This window comes from Lithobates pipiens, unplaced genomic scaffold (assembly GCF_037356315.1).
Source record: "Lithobates pipiens isolate NorthernLeopardFrog02 unplaced genomic scaffold, aLitPip1_a1.2 Scaffold_23, whole genome shotgun sequence".
NCBI classification, from domain to species: domain Eukaryota; kingdom Metazoa; phylum Chordata; class Amphibia; order Anura; family Ranidae; genus Lithobates; species Lithobates pipiens.
This window is the reverse complement of record NW_027507785.1, coordinates 146,898,687-146,917,397: the sequence shown is the minus strand read 5'-3', so window position 1 is coordinate 146,917,397 and position 18,711 is coordinate 146,898,687. Positions and strand designations below refer to the sequence as shown.

General features: G+C 42.1%; 1 protein-coding gene across 3 annotated transcripts in view; it reads right to left on the bottom strand.

The window, feature by feature from the left end:
• The window catches only part of OMD (osteomodulin), a 125,117-nt gene that overhangs the window by 33,260 nt on the left and 73,146 nt on the right, over positions 1-18,711 (bottom strand). For 2 of the 3 annotated variants that reach the window (XM_077452475.1, XM_077452476.1), the window contains exon 2: positions 5,627-6,579. In XM_077452475.1, the coding sequence (XP_077308601.1) occupies positions 5,627-6,569 (943 nt within the window). In that variant the 5' untranslated portion in view covers positions 6,570-6,579. Of the gene's footprint in view, positions 1-5,626; positions 6,580-7,308; positions 7,678-18,711 lie in introns of those variants that run through there. The other variant, XM_077452474.1, reaches the window with a different exon arrangement.

Here is an 18,711-nt window from a genome sequence, read left to right as displayed (position 1 = left end):
TTAGGGCAATCAGTATCTATCTTCAAGCAACGGCTCAGATAAGGAAAACTGATTGCTTATTTATTTTGCCGGAAGGCCCTGGGAAGGGCCAGGCGGCATCAAAATCCACTCTCTCAAGATGGATTAGACAGATTATTTCTCAGGCCTATAGTGTTAAAGGGAAAATCCCTCCTTTTCAAGTGAAAGCGCACTCTACTAGGGCTGTAAGTGCTTCTTGGGCAGTGCATCACCAGGCCTCCCTGGCTCAGATCTGTAAGGCTGCAACTTGGTCTTTAGTCCACACATTCACCAGATTCTATCAGGTGGATGTCAGAGGGCAAGAGGATATCGCCTTTGGGCGTAGTGTACTGCAGGCTGCAGTTTAGGTCCTCCGGCCCATGGCGGTCTATAATTATGATCTGTGTCTCCCTCCCCTCAATCTGAGCATTGCTTTGGGACATCCCACTATGTAATGAGCTCCTGTGTCCCGTGATGTATGATCAAGAAAATAGGATTTATATAAACAGCTTACCTGTAAAATCCTTTTCTTGAGAGTACATCACGGGACACAGGGCTCCCGCCCCTCTTGGGTTTTACGTGGTTTCCTATTGCTTTGCTACAAAACTGAGGTGCCTCCCATATGGGAGGGGTTATATAGGGGAGGAATTCTCCTTAATTGGGGTTAACCAGTGTCCAATCACCAGAGGTGCCTATATAACCCACTATGTAATGAGCTCCTGTGTCCTGTGATGTACTCTCAAGAAAAGGATTTTACAGGTAAGCTGTATATAAAAATCCTATTATTGTGTTTTACCAGACACAAACCCCTTGAGAAAGGGGGTGAAAGAAATTGATTACTTTAAACCAGGAGCAGAGGTGGCATCCAATTTGAATATCCACCTCTGTTCATACTGGAGTAATGTTTTATTCCAATCACCGCCTCGATCCGGAATGTGAATTAGTTCGAGTGCGGTGAAGGATACATTAGGCATCCTGTATTTGTGTACCACAACCACGTGTCGCCCCAATGGGAGGCAATGATTCCCAATTTGCATACTGTAAATATGTTTGGACATACGTAGATGGAATTCCTGCTTCGTTTTTCCAACATAAAATGCCCCGCATACGCAAGACATAAGATACACAATTCCACACATTTGGCAATTAGCGAGGTGCAGGGGCTGAAAGATTTTCCCATTTGGGAGACGAAACACTTTTTCAAGTCTGATATATTTACAGCATGAGTACTGGCCACATGGGAATGAGCCAGAGACTGAAAAATGTTTCAATCTCTTGGATTCATTTTTAAACTCACTCTGGACCAACTTGTCCTGTAGTGAGGTGGCCCGTTTGAAAGTGATTAGAGGATTTGTTGAAACAAAACTGCTAACCTTCGGATCATCCGTAAGTATGGACCAATGTTTCTGAGCGATGTTTCTAATGGCTTAATGCTGTTTAGAGAAGTGTAAGGTGATCCTGGTTGGATCCAAACCAGGATCATTCTGAACTTTCTTTTTAGATAGTAGATCATGCCGGGACTGGGCAGCAGTTTTGTTATATGCTTTGCATAGGCAAGAGCGGCTGCAACCTCCTGCCAACAGTCTAGATTGCAGTTTGCCTGCCTCCTGTTTGAACAGGAAGTAATCGGAACAGTTTCTGCGTAACCGCGGGTACTGTCCGTAAGGTGTTGACTGTTTGAGTGCAACAGGATGGAAGCTTTCCGCATGGAGCACCGTATTACCCGCGGTGTCTTTGCGGAATAATGTGGTGGAAATTTGGTTCTCAGGAGTATGTCCCAGATGGACATCCAGGAAGGTCATTTTATCATGATCATAAGACATGGTACATTTAAGGTTATGAGCATTCTGATTGATGTAAGCATGTAATTCTAGCAGCAAATCTTCCGACCCCTCCCAGATGACGATGACGTCATCAATGTATCATAGCCATGTAGTGATGTGGCTCGTATACATGATGAGGTCCCCGTCACCAAGGAGGGCCTGTACCCACTCCCCCAGGTACAGGTTGGCATAGGCTGGGGCACAACATGTGCCCATGGCCACGCCCTGTGAGAATTGTTGAACGCAAAGAAATTATGATGTAGGATATAGTCCAACCCATCAATGATAAAATCATTGAGCGGCTGATCATACTTGCAACTTTGGTACAAGAGCCTCTGTACAGCTGCAATCCCCTTGGCATGGGGGATCGAGCTGTACAGTGCCTCGACATCGATAGCAACCAGCAACAAATTGGCTGGTAATTTTAATTCCCTTAATGATTGTAACAGGTGTATTGTATTCTTCAAATAAGAAGGCATACAACCCACAAAAGGTTGCAAGAATGAATCGATAACCTTACTCAAATTCTCGGTTATCCCTCCCTTTCCTGAGGCAATGGGTCTCCCCGGTGGTCGGGTCTGACATATGTGAATTTTGGTAAACTGTAGAATGTGGCTACTTTTGGGTATTTGATTCTAATGAATTCATATTGATCTCTAGTAATAACCCCTCTTTCAAAGGCTGAATCGATCAAATCGTAAAACTTGGTATAGTATGTTTGTATTAATCTAATAGGAATCGGTATGTACCAATTTCTATTATCCAGGATATCCTGGCACATCCGTACATAGTCGGAATTGTCCATCAAAACCACATTCCCTCCTTTGTCTGAGGGTTCAACCATAATTTTTGTATTGTTGCATAGTGTATCCATGGCTTTAGATTCATCAAAAGTCAGATTGTCGGGACAGATTTTCCTACATGGTAGTTTGCAGATGTCTCGTATTGTCTGTATGACAAAAGTGTCAATGCTAGAATTCAGACTTAGGAAAGGGAAATTTCCCAGAAGGTTTTTTGAAAGCGGTCTTTGGTTTGGCCACAGATTTGTTGGCATGGTCCAATAGGGTTTCCAAATCTATTTGGTCTATCAAATCCAGGGTGTTATTTTCCTGAAAGAGGAGTGTCAGATCCCATAGGGCCTTAAACTATTTCATACTGAAGCTGGACCAGTAAGTAGTATCAATTTGGGTATCAGCCTTCGCATGCAGGCTTTTAAGTAAAAGCCTGCGTGCGAAAAGCTGGAGGTCAGTTACCACTTCAAACAAATCGAAGTTCTCCTGAGGTCAAAAAGTTAGTCCGCGGGAGAGTACATCGATTTCAGCTGGGGACAAAGAATAGGACGAAAGATTGATTACACTAAGGGATTCTGTTTAATCCGTGTGATGTAAGCGTGCAAATTTCCTGTTCCCGGTTCGGTTGGGGTGAGGAAAGTCCCCGCACTGGGTTTAAAGGAATCTTGCATGTAGCTTGCAAAGATCCAATTGAGTGGTTAGCCTGTGCCATGTTGATTGAACTTCCAAATGCAAGGGAGTCCATAGTCCATATTCGGAGTATCTTCTTGAGTGCTAGAGACAGATAGATGCTCATGGCTAGGGGCCTTTTGGTCCCTTGGTCTCCCTTCTATATCTGTATCGGTAGTACGCTTCTTACTTTCCTGCTCAGGTGATGCCTTATTATTACGACTTCTTTTAAATTTCCCCTGCCCTTTGTGTGGAATATTAGAATTTTGGCTAGCATTCGGCCCATGTGTAGACTTCAGTGTATTCTTAGCGTTCTTAGATTGCTGCTTAAGTGTCAAGTTATTCTTATTTTATGTATTAGTACTCCATTTGTATGGTCGTCCTTCCGGAATCGCTATCTTATCCCTCCAGTATGTAAGCTCCTTCTTGTGCAGGATGCTTCTGTTATGGGTCGACAGGTCTTTCCAAAGTTTTACCTGCAGATCCAAATATAGGGCATGCTGCACAAATGGTTTGAGAGCCAACTCCAAACCATTAGTCTCTGCATACGAAAGTATCATTTGTTTACTGTATTCCCTGGTGAGGATGCTCATCATTTTCTGGGAACATAATCTGAGATTTTCTCCCCATTCAAGTTTTTACTCATTACTAATTTGATCCAAATTAGGAAAAATTTGGATCCGAAGTCCCTGCAGATGGCCCCACTGAAGAAGACCCCAGTGAGAGTTGAAACACGTCAGAATTGTTACAACAATTTATTTCATAACCTTGACACTCATTTTATTATGTTGTTATGAGATTATTGTCCGTCATATTGTATCCGTTTATCTTTTATCGCTAATTTCCCATTGGAGCTCATGTTTTAATTACCATGTCATGAATTGTTTTTTATTCTAATAAATACAGATTTTGTTTATACATTATATATTTATTATCATTTTCCCTTTGCTTCCTAAAAACCCCATTATAGGGGAGCTTTTCCCATTTTGTAAACTATTCAGTCTTTACTGTCATGGCAGTGAGGATGTAGAATTCACTTACACAATCGGTGGTGTCAGCAGGAAGTATTGATAGTTAAAAAAAACTCTTGGGCCGCGTACACACGGGCGGATTGTCTGGCCAACTAAGTTCGTCAGACAATCCGACAGACAGTCCGTTCAAAATTTGCATGAACGGACTTGACCACACACGATGAGCAGACAGTCCGCTGAAAGCGTGGGCGATGACGTGTACAGCACGTACGACGGGACTAGAAAAACGACGTCCTATACACTGCAATGCAACCTTCGGCCGTGTAAATCCTTTCTGAGCATGCGCCATACTTAGTTCGTCCAACTTGCCTACACACGAGCGGACTGTCCGCTGAAACCAAGTTTGGACGGACAAAACCAAGTTTGAACGGACAAAATTTCGGAAATTCCGTAAGACTTTGTTCGTCAGACAGTCCGCTGAAAAAGTCCGCTGAAGCCCACACACGAGCGGATTGTCCGCTGAAACACGGTTCAGCGGACTAAGTTGGACAGACAATCCACCCGTGTGTACGCGGCCTTGGACATGTATCTGAGAGGGCACAGTATACAGGGATATGGGAAATGATTATGAACACGTACACCAACATAGGTTGCACTGGATGGATTGGTGTCTTTTGTCAACCTTACCAACTATGGAACTATGTCTTTGGTCTTCCTCCTCTGCAAAACCCTTGAGTGCCTCTAAACCAGTTAGATCATCAAAGAAATGTGTTTAACAAAGATACCTCTTTAAATCAAGGGACACTAAATCCCTGAGCAGTCAGTTACTCTATTCATGCACAGATCTATTTGACCAATATATTATCTATGTTTTCTAAAGAGAAATTTTTTCTGGCCTCTCTAGGACATTGTGTAGCACTGATTTAAAAGAGGTAGGAGTAACAGCATTTGAAAGATTAAAAGAGGCTGATTTACTAAAGGAATTTAGTATATTAACACAATAAATTATCTGAATAATCAGGTTAATTATTCAATCATGTGCAGATAAAATAAGTAAAAAGGGATCTGCTTTACACATGACAACAAATATTTTTACTTATGTCTCTATTGGCGTTGAAGGGTTTCCTTCACTTCCTTTCTGTGAAATGTTTCCCCTGGGAATGTGAGCAAGAACTAAACTCTAATTGAGTCCCGACAGCAGTAAAACCCGGCAGGGGTTCTACAATTTATTAAAGTATCAATTTCCTCTGCTTGCTGGCTATTTTTGCTAGCCTGGTCCTTTTGCTTACAAATAAAGAATGGCATTATTTTTTTAACACAATAAGGATACAGATGCTTATTTGCATTTTTTTAAACAGAATTAGGAGTCACTTACCTTCAAATTCATTGTCATGCAAATATAGGTGCTCAAGTGATCGAGGGATGTAAAACACATGTTTTAGTTTGTTGTGACCCAGGTTCAGTTCCATGAGTTGTGGAAGGTTGAACATGTTTATAGCAACGTCTTCAAGCTTGTTATGTGACAATCGAATTGAACTTAGATTTGGAAGCCTTGTAAAATAATCATCTGGAATTTTTGAAATGGAATTATTCTCTAGGGACAGGTACATTAAAGAAGATGGAAGGTTTGCAGGCATAGAATTGAGTTTGTTGTTACATATATTAAGCTGCATTAACTTGGTCAGTTTGCTGAGTGTTTTCCCCTTAATGCTGTCAATGCAATTGTTGCAAAGGTCAAGCATAGTGACGTTTACTAAGCCCTGAAGATCTTGTTCCTTTATTCTGTTAATTTTGTTGTTCCCAAGAAAGATTCTTTCAATAGATGTGGAAAAAGGTGATGGGATCTCTTCTAATTCATTGTTGTTCAGGTAGATTTGACGAAGATGAGGGCATTTTGTAAACACGCCATAATCAATCTTTTGTGATTTCAATCTGTTGTAGCTCAAGTTAATTTCTCTAAGATTGGTGGCATTAATGAAGGATTTTATATTAACTGCTTCAATTTCATTGTGCTGAAGGTAAAGCTGCTGAACTCGGGATGGGATCTGGGGAATGGACTTGAGCTTTCTATTGTCACAATACATGGTGATTATAGATGATGGAGGACAGTAACATTCCCTAGCACAATCTGTTGTGAACGGAACACTTGGAACATGATAATCTGTGAAACTTGAGAAATGAAAGGGTGGCTGGAACTGAGATTCTGGCTCAGGATCATAATCAGTATCATAATCATAGTCTTCATACTGGCAAAGCCCTTGTGTTGCGAGCATCAAAAATAAAACTGAAAACTGAATGAAAATGTCCATTGTAACCATTCTTTAAACACTGCAATAAAAAAAATATAATATAAATATTTTGGTATTTCCTTTTTAAAGTGAGTATAACATACTAAAATACAGATAACTGAATAATATAGAGAATTGCCTATTTCTTTTAGAGGTTCCCTGACTGTCATTCACATCATCTCTATATACTGTATTTAACAAACTGTACATGGAAACCTTCTTTTTGACACACATAATATAGAATAGACTTATTTACATAAAATTGTTAACTTTTTAATATAAATATGTAAAAATAAACAGCCTGTAAAGTGATTGTGTGATAGCAAGCTATTCTTAAAATGAACATTAAGATAACTAAATTAGGTAATACTGGGTATTAAAGTCTATTTGTATTTCAGGCTTTCATGACAGTAAATAATGTTGCTCTTTTGGCATTACTTTGCAAATGCATCCAGCCTTTGAAAACTATTTGACTTTCAGAGATGCTGAACAATAAATCTTATTTCCCAAAAGTTTGCTTTCAGTGAGTGCAAATTTATTGTTTAACTTACTAAAATCTATCAGTTTTATAACAGGATATGCTACAACATAGTGTTTGGCCCTAGCCCCAGAAGCCAATAAACTTTGAGTTTAATTTATTAAAAGCAGCTGGCATGCACACAAAACCTCTATTAAATGCAGCATTCTTGATTCTCAGAAAATTGTAGCCATCAACCTAAACAAACATTCTCTTTGTTAGCATAACTTCTAATTTTTAACTGTTTCATACCTGAATAATTGGGCTTCCTTATTGCTTTGAGAGACAAAATGCTTACGGTAAAATTGTCTTTTAATATATATCACCAGATGCTGTAAGGAGTCAAGTTCTAGATTTAAAGATTGCCTTGATGGTTTGAAGAAAAGCAGCTGCAGTTTTCTCCTAGCAAAAGAAATCTTCTTTCAACCAGATGTAACTTAGATGACTTAAATTGAGCCCTTTCATTGTGCAAAGTAACCTCGACCAAAAAAAGGAATTGCTATGTGATTTTGGCCAAATTCACTGTGTTTAATCTGTGTCCGTTCTAATTTTCATTTTGAAGGAGTGGCAACCAGCCCCAGAGGAAAAAATACTTCATACAGCAAAATACTCATGAAACGCACTGTGCTCCATTTTATTTGCCAGAATATCTTTCATACTTGGCTCTGGACTCTGACTTTCCTTTTTTTTTTATCTGCTAAATCAACAAAGACACTTCCAAGATTAGATATGCAGCATTTGAGCTTGAGACAATGTATATAGATTTTTTTTTCTCAGCTTTACTAAATAAGGCTGATTTAAAAGTATAATATCAATTTATTTGCTGTGTTTAACATTATCCTTGAAAGTAAAAGTAAAAGAAAATCCAAAATTTTGTGTTGAAACCAGAACAGTAATAGAGTGTAAATGGGGTTGATACCCCAGCATGCCCTCACTTTGGAGGGATTTCCTCTCACTTCTTGTTTTGACTATGGTACAGGAAGTGTAAGAAGATCTCCCCAATGGAACACAGATAGCAAAAAAACTGATGGGGTTACCAAAACTGAAAAAAAACTTGCCTTTAACACTTTAGTTTCCAGAGTCGTTTTGCATTTTTTTTCTTACATGCTTAAAAAATAATTTTAGGTTTGAAGATTACATAACTGCTCCCCCCCCCCCCAAAAAAAATAAAACATTCTGAAAGCAGACACCCTAGAGAATAAAATACTTGTAGTTCCATTTTTCTATGTCACAGAAAGGTGTGAATAAAGTAAGTAAAGTGAATTTTAAGGCACACAAACACAATAAGTTACCCAATTATAAAAGACAAGGCTGCACAGAGTAAAATGTTTTGAGGAGAGTTTTTTTACGTGCTTGGGTGTAACTTAAATTTTTTTACAGTTTTACTTTTTTTTTAACTTAACTTTTTTTTCGGCACATAGGGGACAAAAAGTCCCCTATGTGATGACTTTTTGGTGACAGGTTCTCTTTAATGAGACATCCAGGGTCTAAAAGACCCTGAATGTCTCCCCTGTGCTTCACTGAATGCAATGCAGATTGTGTTGCATTACATTCTTTCCCGGTTATGCAGGCCGGGGATACCGAGAGGCGACGTCAAGCACGTCACTTTTTGGGTCAGCAACAAGGAGGGGAAGAGAGTAGATGTGTGTCCACACTGCTCCCTCCACTCTACCCAACAGCTTCCGCTATGTCAGTTCCGGGCTCACAAATGGACAAGCAACCGGGGGGGGGGGGGAGGAAGCAACCGGGTGTGTGGCAGTCCATCTGACAGGCAGGAGTCTTATGTATATACAGTATATGTAATGTGTAAACCCCCCTCCTGCTTTTTTTTATTTTGCCAATGTTTAACTTTCGGAATCTGGAAGTTTCGGGAAGATATTTGAGAGTTTATTAAAAGACCGCATAGAAGGGTTTTTGCTAGAAAAATATATTTTAAGCAATTGTAGTGCACCCCCTAAGGAGCTTCAAGTAAAATGGGATCTCCCACCTGGCTTGGGTAAAGACTGGGAATTATGGGATTCCCACTTGACTTCAGAACAATTCCAGGGATCCTTTCTCCTATATTCAGTCTATATACACTCCTCTGCTTCCTCCAGCACTCACTTGCTTGCAGAACTCCACACAGAAATAATTTGCTGGTGGGGGGTTATGGTGTGGGGTTGTTTTTCAGGGGTTGGGCTTGGCCCCTTAGTTCCAGTGAAGGGAACTCTTAAGGCATCACCATACCAAGACATTTTGGACACTTTTATGCTCCCAACTTTGTGGGAACAATTTGGGGATAGTCCCTTCCTGCTCCAACATGATTGAGCACCAGTGCACAATCAAGGTCCATAAAGACACGTATGAGCAAGTTTGGGGTGGAGAAAATTGATTGGCCTGCAGAGTCCTGACCTCAACCCCAATAGAACACCTTAGGGTTGAATTAGAGCAGAGATTGTGAGCAAGACCTTCCCGTCCACATCAGTACCTGATCTCACAAATGTGCTTCTGGAACAATGGTCAAACATTCCCAAAGACACACTCCTAAACCTTGTGGACAGTCTTCCAAGAAAAGTTAAAGCTGTTATAGCTGCAAAGGGTGGGCCAACTCAATATTGAACCCTACGGACTAAGAATGGGATGCCATTAAAGTTCATGTGCGTGTAAAGGCAGGTGTCCCAATCATTTTGGTAATATAGTGTTTTTTTTTTTTATTGAAAGGGGGCATGTGATCAGCACAAGGCCAATTAGCACTGTCCAGACAGAGGGTCAGTGGTCCTGCAGCCTCATAGGACAATCAGGGGAGAAAGTCACAAGACTGCTAGCTATATACTGCTGATGAGAAAGTGTATTTAGCAGTTTATATTTACAAATGCATTTCAATGCTCTGTGCACTGTGGGAGACAAGATATAGTGAATATATGGTCCTGGGTTTAGTCACCATTCCATGAGCAAGTGCAATTTTTAAACGTGACATGTTGGGTATCAATTTACTTGGCATAACATTATCTTTCACAATATAAAAAAATTGGGATCATTTTACTGTTATTTTTTTATTCAAAAAAGTGATTTTATCCCAAAAAAGTGCGCTTGTAAGACCGCTGCACAAATACGATGTGAAAATAAGTATTACAATAAACGTCATTTTATTCTCTAGGGTGTTAGAAAAAAAAAACAAGTTTGGGGGTTCTAAGTAATTTTCTAGCAAAAAAAATGTTTTAAACATGTAAACACCAAAATCTCAAAACGAGCCTGGTCCTCAAGTGGTTAAAATACTGCTTAAAAAAAAATTATATGAGAGGTATGGAGAGGCTCAGCTATGAGGAAAGGTGAGCCAAATTGAATTTATACTCTTGAGAGGAGGCACATATGAACACCATAGTCCATAAAATGAACTTGGTGTAGAGTTATTCACTTTCAGGCCATTACAGAGGACAAGGGGGATACTCTCTGCATCTGGAGGAAATTACATTTAACCTCCACGTATGGAAACACTTCTCCACAGTAAGAGCTGTGAAAATTGTGAAAAGACTCCATCAAAAACGAGTCGTGGCCAGAAGCCACACCAAATTTAGGTCCAGCAGACCCTCTGAAAAGATTGTATAAACTACAACAGGGAATGAAGTCAAAACCCAAATCAGTATATATTATTTTATCTGTATATTTTAGAGCTTACAAACCATGATATATATATATATATATATATATATATATATATATATATATATATATATATATATATATATATATATTTTTTTTTTTTTATGTAGAGGGCCAGCCTGGGGCAGGGTTAAGAGGGGTTTAATTGAAGAAGGTAAGTACTTCCCCTTCAGCCCTGCTTATTATCAGGTGTGGTGAACCTGTCAGTGTGCAGTTGTTGAGTAGGAGAGAGAGAGACACACAGCAGCACACTGTGTGGAAACGTCCATTGCTGGAAGGTGTACCTGCTGGGTGAGCTTAAACCACAAAAAGACTTTATTTGTGTTTTGGAACCATGAACTGTTACCTCTAAGCCTGTGGGCTGATGAACTGTGAGCTGTACCTGGGTGCACATCAGTGTGATAAGACAAGTCTGTCTGGTCTTTTGTTTTGTTTTTGCCGAATAAAAGCCCATTTTATTTGATTGGACTGCCTCTGAGCCAGCTCTTCACCCCTCTGATCCCCTACAATATATATATATATAATATATATATATTTATTTATTTATTTGAAAATTGATTAATCCTGATTAAGCAACCTCATCTCTGCCATTGATTAATCGTGATTTACTGATGGTCTATCTCATATCCTGAGGCCCTAAAATGCCAGAACAGTACAAATACCCTCCAAATTACTTCTATTTGGAAAGTATGTCCAATGTATTTAGTAAGAGGCATGACAAGTTTTTTGAATATAGAAACTTAAGAAATTTAATATTTTTTCACCATTTTTTTTTTTTTTTACATACTCTCACCAGTGCAGTGAAACATCATCATATGCAGTGATCAGAGATATTGACTGGTGACAGTATGCAAAAAAATAATAATACTTTTTAATACATTTTTAAACTTTTTATTTTATTTTCCCTTTTTATTTTTTACATGTGTTTATCAGAGCAGTTCAGTGTTGCCATAGTCACTCTGTATTATTCGGGGGAGGGGGGGATATGGGGATCTTTTTACATTTATAAGCAATAGTTAACTGTGATGAATGACTTTCCATTCATGACGGCTTGCTTACTATTGACATGCTGTGATGTTCTGTGATTGGCCCAAGTACCATGTGATAGCTGCGGAACAATCACAGTGTCACAGTAGCAAGCAAAACAGTGAGGAATGGAAGCCATCCATAGTTGTTTTGTTTTTTGCAGATGACGCAGATGACACAGTATACCGACTGTAATTGCTACAGCTGTCTGCGGATAGAATCAGCAGAACACCAGCAATTGGGGTAGCTTTGGGCGTACACTATGCAGATGACACAATACACCAACAGTAATTACTGCAGCTGACTGCTTGTGGTATAGGAACTGAAGAACACCAGCAATTGGGGTAGATTTAGGCGTACACTGTGCAAATGACATAATACACCGACTGTAATTACTGCAGCTGCCTGCCTGTGGTATAGGATCAGCAGAACACCAGAAATTGGGGTAGCTTAAAGTGCACACTGTGCAGATGACACAGTACACCGACTGTAATTACTGCAGCTGCCTGCGGTATAGGATCAGCAGAATACCAGCAATTGGGGTAGCTTTAAGTGCATACTGTGCAGATGACACAGTACACAGACTGTAATTGCTGCAGCTGCCTGCAATGTAGGATAAGCCGAACACCAGCAACTGGGGTAGCTTTAGGTGTACACTGTGCAGGTGGCACAATACACCAACTGTAATTGCTACAGTTGCCTGTAGTATAGGACCAGCAGAACACCAGCAATTGGGGTAGCTTTAGGTGCAAACTGTGCAGATGGCACAGTACACCGACTGTAATTGCTACAGCTGCCTGCAGATAGGATCAGCAGAACACCAGCAATTGGGGTAGCTTTAGGCATACACTGTGCAGTTGAAACAATACACCGACTGTAATTACTGCAGCTGCCTGTGGTATAGGACCAGCAGAACCCCAGCAATTGGGGTAGCTTTAGGTGTACACTGTGCAGGTGGCACAATACACCGACTGTAATTGCTACAGCTGCCTGTGGTATAGGACCAGCAGAACACCAGCAATTGGGGTAGCTTTAGGTATACACTGTGCAGGTGGCACAATACACCGACTGTAATTGCTACAGCTGTCTGTGGTATAGGATCAGCAGAACACCAGCAATTGGGGTAGCTTTAGGTGTACACTGTGCAGGTGGCACAATACACCGACTGTAATTGCTACAGCTGTCTGTGGTATAGGATCAGCAGAACACCAGCAATTGGGGTAGCTTTAGGTGTACACTGTGCAGATGAAACAATACACCGACTGTAATTACTGCAGCTGCCTGTGGTATAGGCCCAGCAGAACACCAGCAATTGGGGTAGCTTTAGGTGTACACTGTGCAGGTGGCACAATACACCGACTTTAATTGCTGCAGTTGCCTGCCTGTGGTATAGGAGCAGAAGAACACCAGCAATTGGGGTAGCTTTAGGTGTACACTGTTTAGGTGGCACAATACACCGACTGTAATTGCTACAGCTGCCTGTGGTATAGGACCAGCAGAACACCAGCAATTGGGGTAGCTTTAGGTATACACTGTGCAGGTGGCACAATACACCGACTGTAATTGCTACAGGTGTCTGTGGTATAGGATCAGCAGAACACCAGCAATTGGGGTAGCTTTAGGTGTACACTGTGCAGGTGGCATAATACACCGACTGTAATTGCTGCAACAGCTGCCTGTGGTATAGGATCAGCAGAACACCAGCAATTGGAGTAGCTTTAGGTGTACACTGTGCAGGTGGCACAATACACGACTGTAATTGCTACAGCTGTCTGTGGTATAGGATCAGCAGAACACCAGTAATTGGGGTAGCTTTAGGTGTACACTGTGCAGGTGGCATAATACACCGACTGTAATTGCTGCAACAGCTGCCTGTGGTATAGGATCAGCAGAACACCAGCAATTGGAGTAGCTTTAGGTGTACACTGTGCAGGTGGCACAATACACGACTGTAATTGCTACAGCTGTCTGTGGTATAGGATCAGCAGAACACCAGCAATTGGGGTAGCTTTAGGTGTACACTGTGCAGGTGGCACAATACACCGACTGTAATTGCTACAGCTGCCTGCAGATAGGATCAGCAGAACACCAGCAATTGGGGTAGCTTTAGGCATACACTGTGCAGATGAAACAATACACCGACTGTAATTACTGCAGCTGCCTGTGGTATAGGACCAGCAGAACACCAGCAATTGGGGTAGCTTTAGGTGTACACTGTGCAGGTGGAACAATGCACCGACTGTAATTGCTGCAGCAGCTGCCTGTGGTATAGGATCAGAAGAACACCAGCAATCGGAGTAGCTTTAGGTGTACACTGTGCAGGTGGCACAATACACGACTGTAATTGCTACAGCTGTCTGTGGTATAGGATCAGCAGAACACCAGCAATTGGGGTAGCTTTAGGTGTACACTGTGCAGGTGGCATAATACACCGACTGTAATTGCTGCAACAGCTGCCTGTGGTATAGGATCAGCAGAACACCAGCAATTGGAGTAGCTTTAGGTGTACACTGTGCAGGTGGCACAATACACGACTGTAATTGCTACAGCTGTCTGTGGTATAGGATCAGCAGAACACCAGCAATTGGGGTAGCTTTAGGTGTACACTGTGCAGGTGGCACAATACACCGACTGTAATTGCTACAGCTGCCTGCAGATAGGATCAGCAGAACACCAGCAATTGGGGTAGCTTTAGGCATACACTGTGCAGATGAAACAATACACCGACTGTAATTACTGCAGCTGCCTGTGGTATAGGACCAGCAGAACACCAGCAATTGGGGTAGCTTTAGGTGTACACTGTGCAGGTGGAACAATGCACCGACTGTAATTGCTGCAGCAGCTGCCTGTGGTATAGGATCAGAAGAACACCAGCAATCGGAGTAGCTTTAGGTGTACACTGTGCAGGTGGCACAATACACTGACTGTAATTGCAACAGCTTCAAATGAAATTCAAAGACACTGTCTCTCTGTCTATCTCTCTCCGCCGACGCAACACACTACTCATGGCCGCCACGCAGGCAGCCTTATATAGTGTGGGGCGTGTACTAAACCCCCTGAGCCATAATTGGCCAAAGCCACCCTAGCTTTGGCCAATTCAAGCTCGCTGTACAGACGACGCTGTGATTGGCCAAGCATGCGGGTCATAGTGCATGCTTGGCCAATCATCAGCCAGCAATGCGGAATTCGCCGAACAGGCGAACAGCCGATGTTCGAGTCAAACATGGGATTCGACTCGAACACGAAGCTCATCCCTACCGTTGATATTGCACGCAATGCTGCGTTTCACTAGCGTTCCAACCCTCGTTCCTGGCTCTCCATCATCCTTCCTACCATCCAGCAGGCTCTGGATCTAGATGAGTGACAGTGGTGTCAGCTGAGTGCCCAAGATGTGTGTTTTTAAAAAAAAAAAATTTATCCCTTCTAATGTGAATGTAACCTCGCTTTTTTACTTAATAAATTTATGTTACAGTCTCTGTATCTTCTGTAGTGTAGTATTGCCTCTGTATCTTCTGTAGTGTAGTATTGCTAATATTCTAGCCAGTATTCCCACATATTTATTATGCCTATCGTTCTTCAGCTCGTCTGAGACCAGCCATGATCATTAAGGTAGGTATATGCTATCCGAAAAAAGAGTGCAAATTATGGGCATAATGGATTTAAAAATCGCTCCAGCCATCAATACCAGCACCACTTCTCAAGAGGAGGAGAGGCAACTTGTTCCTTCAACAGTGACAAATCCTCTTTAGCCCTGAAGGAACCGCTATGCATTCAAGGCACTGCCAGGAGAAGCAGGCTTAAAGAAATCTCACTATAATGATAATCCTGGGTGGAAATGGGCTTGTGGTTAGCTGGCTTGCTTGCCAAGATGCTATGCTAAATCGCACGTCAGGGGCAGCAGTGGACAAGGAGGTGAGAAGTCAGACTGACTATGAAGGTTTATAGTCACCAATTGTCAGTCTCTATGCCTATCAAATCACTACTTCTGCCTCAGGAGCAATTGGCCAAGGAGTGTTCATCAGACTGGCCAGATGCATCATCCTCGGCTAGTGGTAGCTGGCTTTCTTCAGAAGTTGCTATGGTATGTTTGCATATCAGAGGCAGCAGTGGACAAGGAGGCAAAAATTATATTTGTTCAAATTGATTGGGTGGATTTCTAGTCGCTAATGGTCAGGTACTAAGCAAATCAAACAGCTAAGTTTGTTTAAAGGGTACATCTGCCTCAGAAGCAGCTGGCCAAGGAGTCTTCATCAGACTGACCAGATGTGCCATTCTGCCATCTGATGAAGCAATATCCTTCACCTACTCAAACCTTCTCTTCTCTATGGTGATATAAAAAAGACGTCACTGTCGTGTTTTTTTTATTTTTTATCAAGCAACGTACTGCAGCCATTGTGCTATATGCTGGGTGTTCACTGTGCTCCTGTACCTTTAAGAAGGGGTGGCTCCCCTTCAGTCTACCTGCTTTCACCTATCCATCAGAATGCATGTTCCTCCACTGTGGGGACCCTTATAAATTAGTGTTAGGTACCACAGATACCAGGGTGCCCTGATGAGGCTCTGTGGCTTATGCATGCATTTTCAAATGTGTGCAGACTAAACCCCCGCTTTTAACGCATACTGTTTGACAGATTATTTGGTTGTCTATGGGCTGGTGTTAAGTTAAACTTGGATTTATTCTTGGCCTTGTTTGTACCTTCTCTTCTCTACTCTGCCACTGACCACCTCTATGACAGATCTAACCCCTGTCCTGTCCCAACCTAGCCACTTCTGTCTACAACACTTCACTGTAATCCTCCCTGGACACACTGGCCCCCCTCAATACACACAGAATCATGCCTCAACCCCTGCAACCTTGCAAATAGATGACACCAGACATCTGAAAAAACATAGCCGCACTCTTGAGTGCCTGTGGCGTAAGACCAAGACCACATACACACTGTACAACTTTTGTTGTCTGGTTTCCTTTAGATTTACCAAAACCATGTAGTGCAAGGGCCTGCCTGATTTCATACAAATTGAAACTTTTAAGGTTTGACCTCATATTTTATGGTTTTGGTAAATCTGAAGGAAAAAAAAATATAAAAAATAGTTGAGTGTGTATCCAGCTTTAGTCTCAGAAATATTCCAATCAATACAAATCTGCCTTCCAAAAATACAGAGAAGCCCGGAGCGTGGTGACACGCAGGGGAGCTTGAGCATAGGGCTGGGCATGACTAGGTGCCAAGTTACGCCCAGGGGAGGAGGTAGGAGGAGCTTAAGGGGTGGGGAAGCGGCCCTATATAGGTGGGGGCGGAGCCGAGGGGGAGCCAGTCGGAAGTTGCAGTGAGCGAGGAGGCGGTTTTCCCACCCACCCTCCCTTGTGTTTGGTTGTTTAATTTCTCCATTTTCTTTTTTCTATGTTGTCATTCCAGGTTCGTGTACGGAAGATCGTCATGACAGCTGGGGGGGTTGGCGGTGTTTGTTTGTTGGTCAATGACGGGAGCGGTAACGGATGTGACAAAAAGGGGTGGGGGACTCATCAGTAGTATAGCCCCTCCGGTGTATTCATCAAATGGTTGAATACTGGTGGTTGCACTGCGGGAAAAGGGGGTGTCTCCGAGCGGTACAGCTGGAGGCCTATGATGGTTGGTAAAGGTCCCGCAGTGTACTGGTGTGATAGATAGATATATATATTCGGTGAAAGAGGAGATAGCTACGTCACTGACCAATAAATGGGGGTTGAAACGTGTTGTTTGTTTATGGTTGTAATTACCTTGTTCTTTATAAAGTTAATTGGAGTTTTATAGGTTATTTGGTTAATAAAGGCTTTGGCCTTTTATACTCCATAAGAACGGTGTGGTCTATTATTCAAAGAAGGTGGGGAAAAAGGGGTATGAAGGGTCTGTAACAGTTAAAGGGAAGTTTATCTGGGTTGCACTGGTCAAGTTCCTGCCTCCTCACTGCCAAGCAGACCTATTTTATCACTCTCATTAAAGAGGAGCTGCACCTCAAAAAAAATATTAAAAGTCAGCAGCTACAAATACTGCAGCTGCTGACGTTTAATAAATGGACACTTACCTTTTCTAGGGTCCAGCGATGTCGATAGCAGATAACGAGCAATCACTCATCTCTCAGCTACCCCCGCCGCCATCCTCTGTCAGAAAATCGGGAAGTGAAGCGTTGCGGCTTCACTGTCCGGTTCCCTACTGTGCATACGCGAGTCGTGCTGTGCATCTCCACTGGTCCCTGCTGTGTCCTGGGAACTGTGTGTTTCCCAGAACACAATGGGGAGCGGGGCATCTGCGGCTAGCTTGTCCCGGAAGTGGGTGCAGATACCTGTATTATACAGGTATCTGCACCACCTTCCCCGCTGAAAGGTGCCAATTGTGGCACCGGAGGGGAGGAGGGTTCCGATGAGCAGACCTTCCACTTTAGGGTGGTCCGCTTTAACAACTTATCATCCCGCCCCAGTCAATTTTCTCTATCTTCAACTCTGCTTCATCCTCCACTGACTCCACCTACTAACTCACTAACTGCCCAGGAGATCTGCAATCTGCAATCAAACAAGATTGATACAATTCATGAGGAGATCTCTGCTGCAAAGATACCTTATCCACTTAACATTCTATGTCAAAAGGTACAATCATTACTTCCCTCATTCAACCCCATCACTACAGATGAGGTTGCTAAACTTCCTAATAACGTTCAGCTAACCACCTGCCCCCATGGCACTGTTCCCTTGCAAATGCTATATTTACCCTCTACCATCTGCAATCTCTTCTGGCATCTTCCCCAACTCTCTAAAACATCCCCATGCTGAAAAAGCCCTCACTGGACCCCATCAATCTTAAAAACGTATGCCCCATCTCCTTGCTCCCCTTTTTATCCAAGCTCCTTAAATGTCTGGTCTACAACTGACTGAGTGATTTGACCATCAACACTCCACAGAAACTACTCTTCTAAAACTCACTAATGGCCAAAACCAATAGAAACTATTGTGTACTCCTA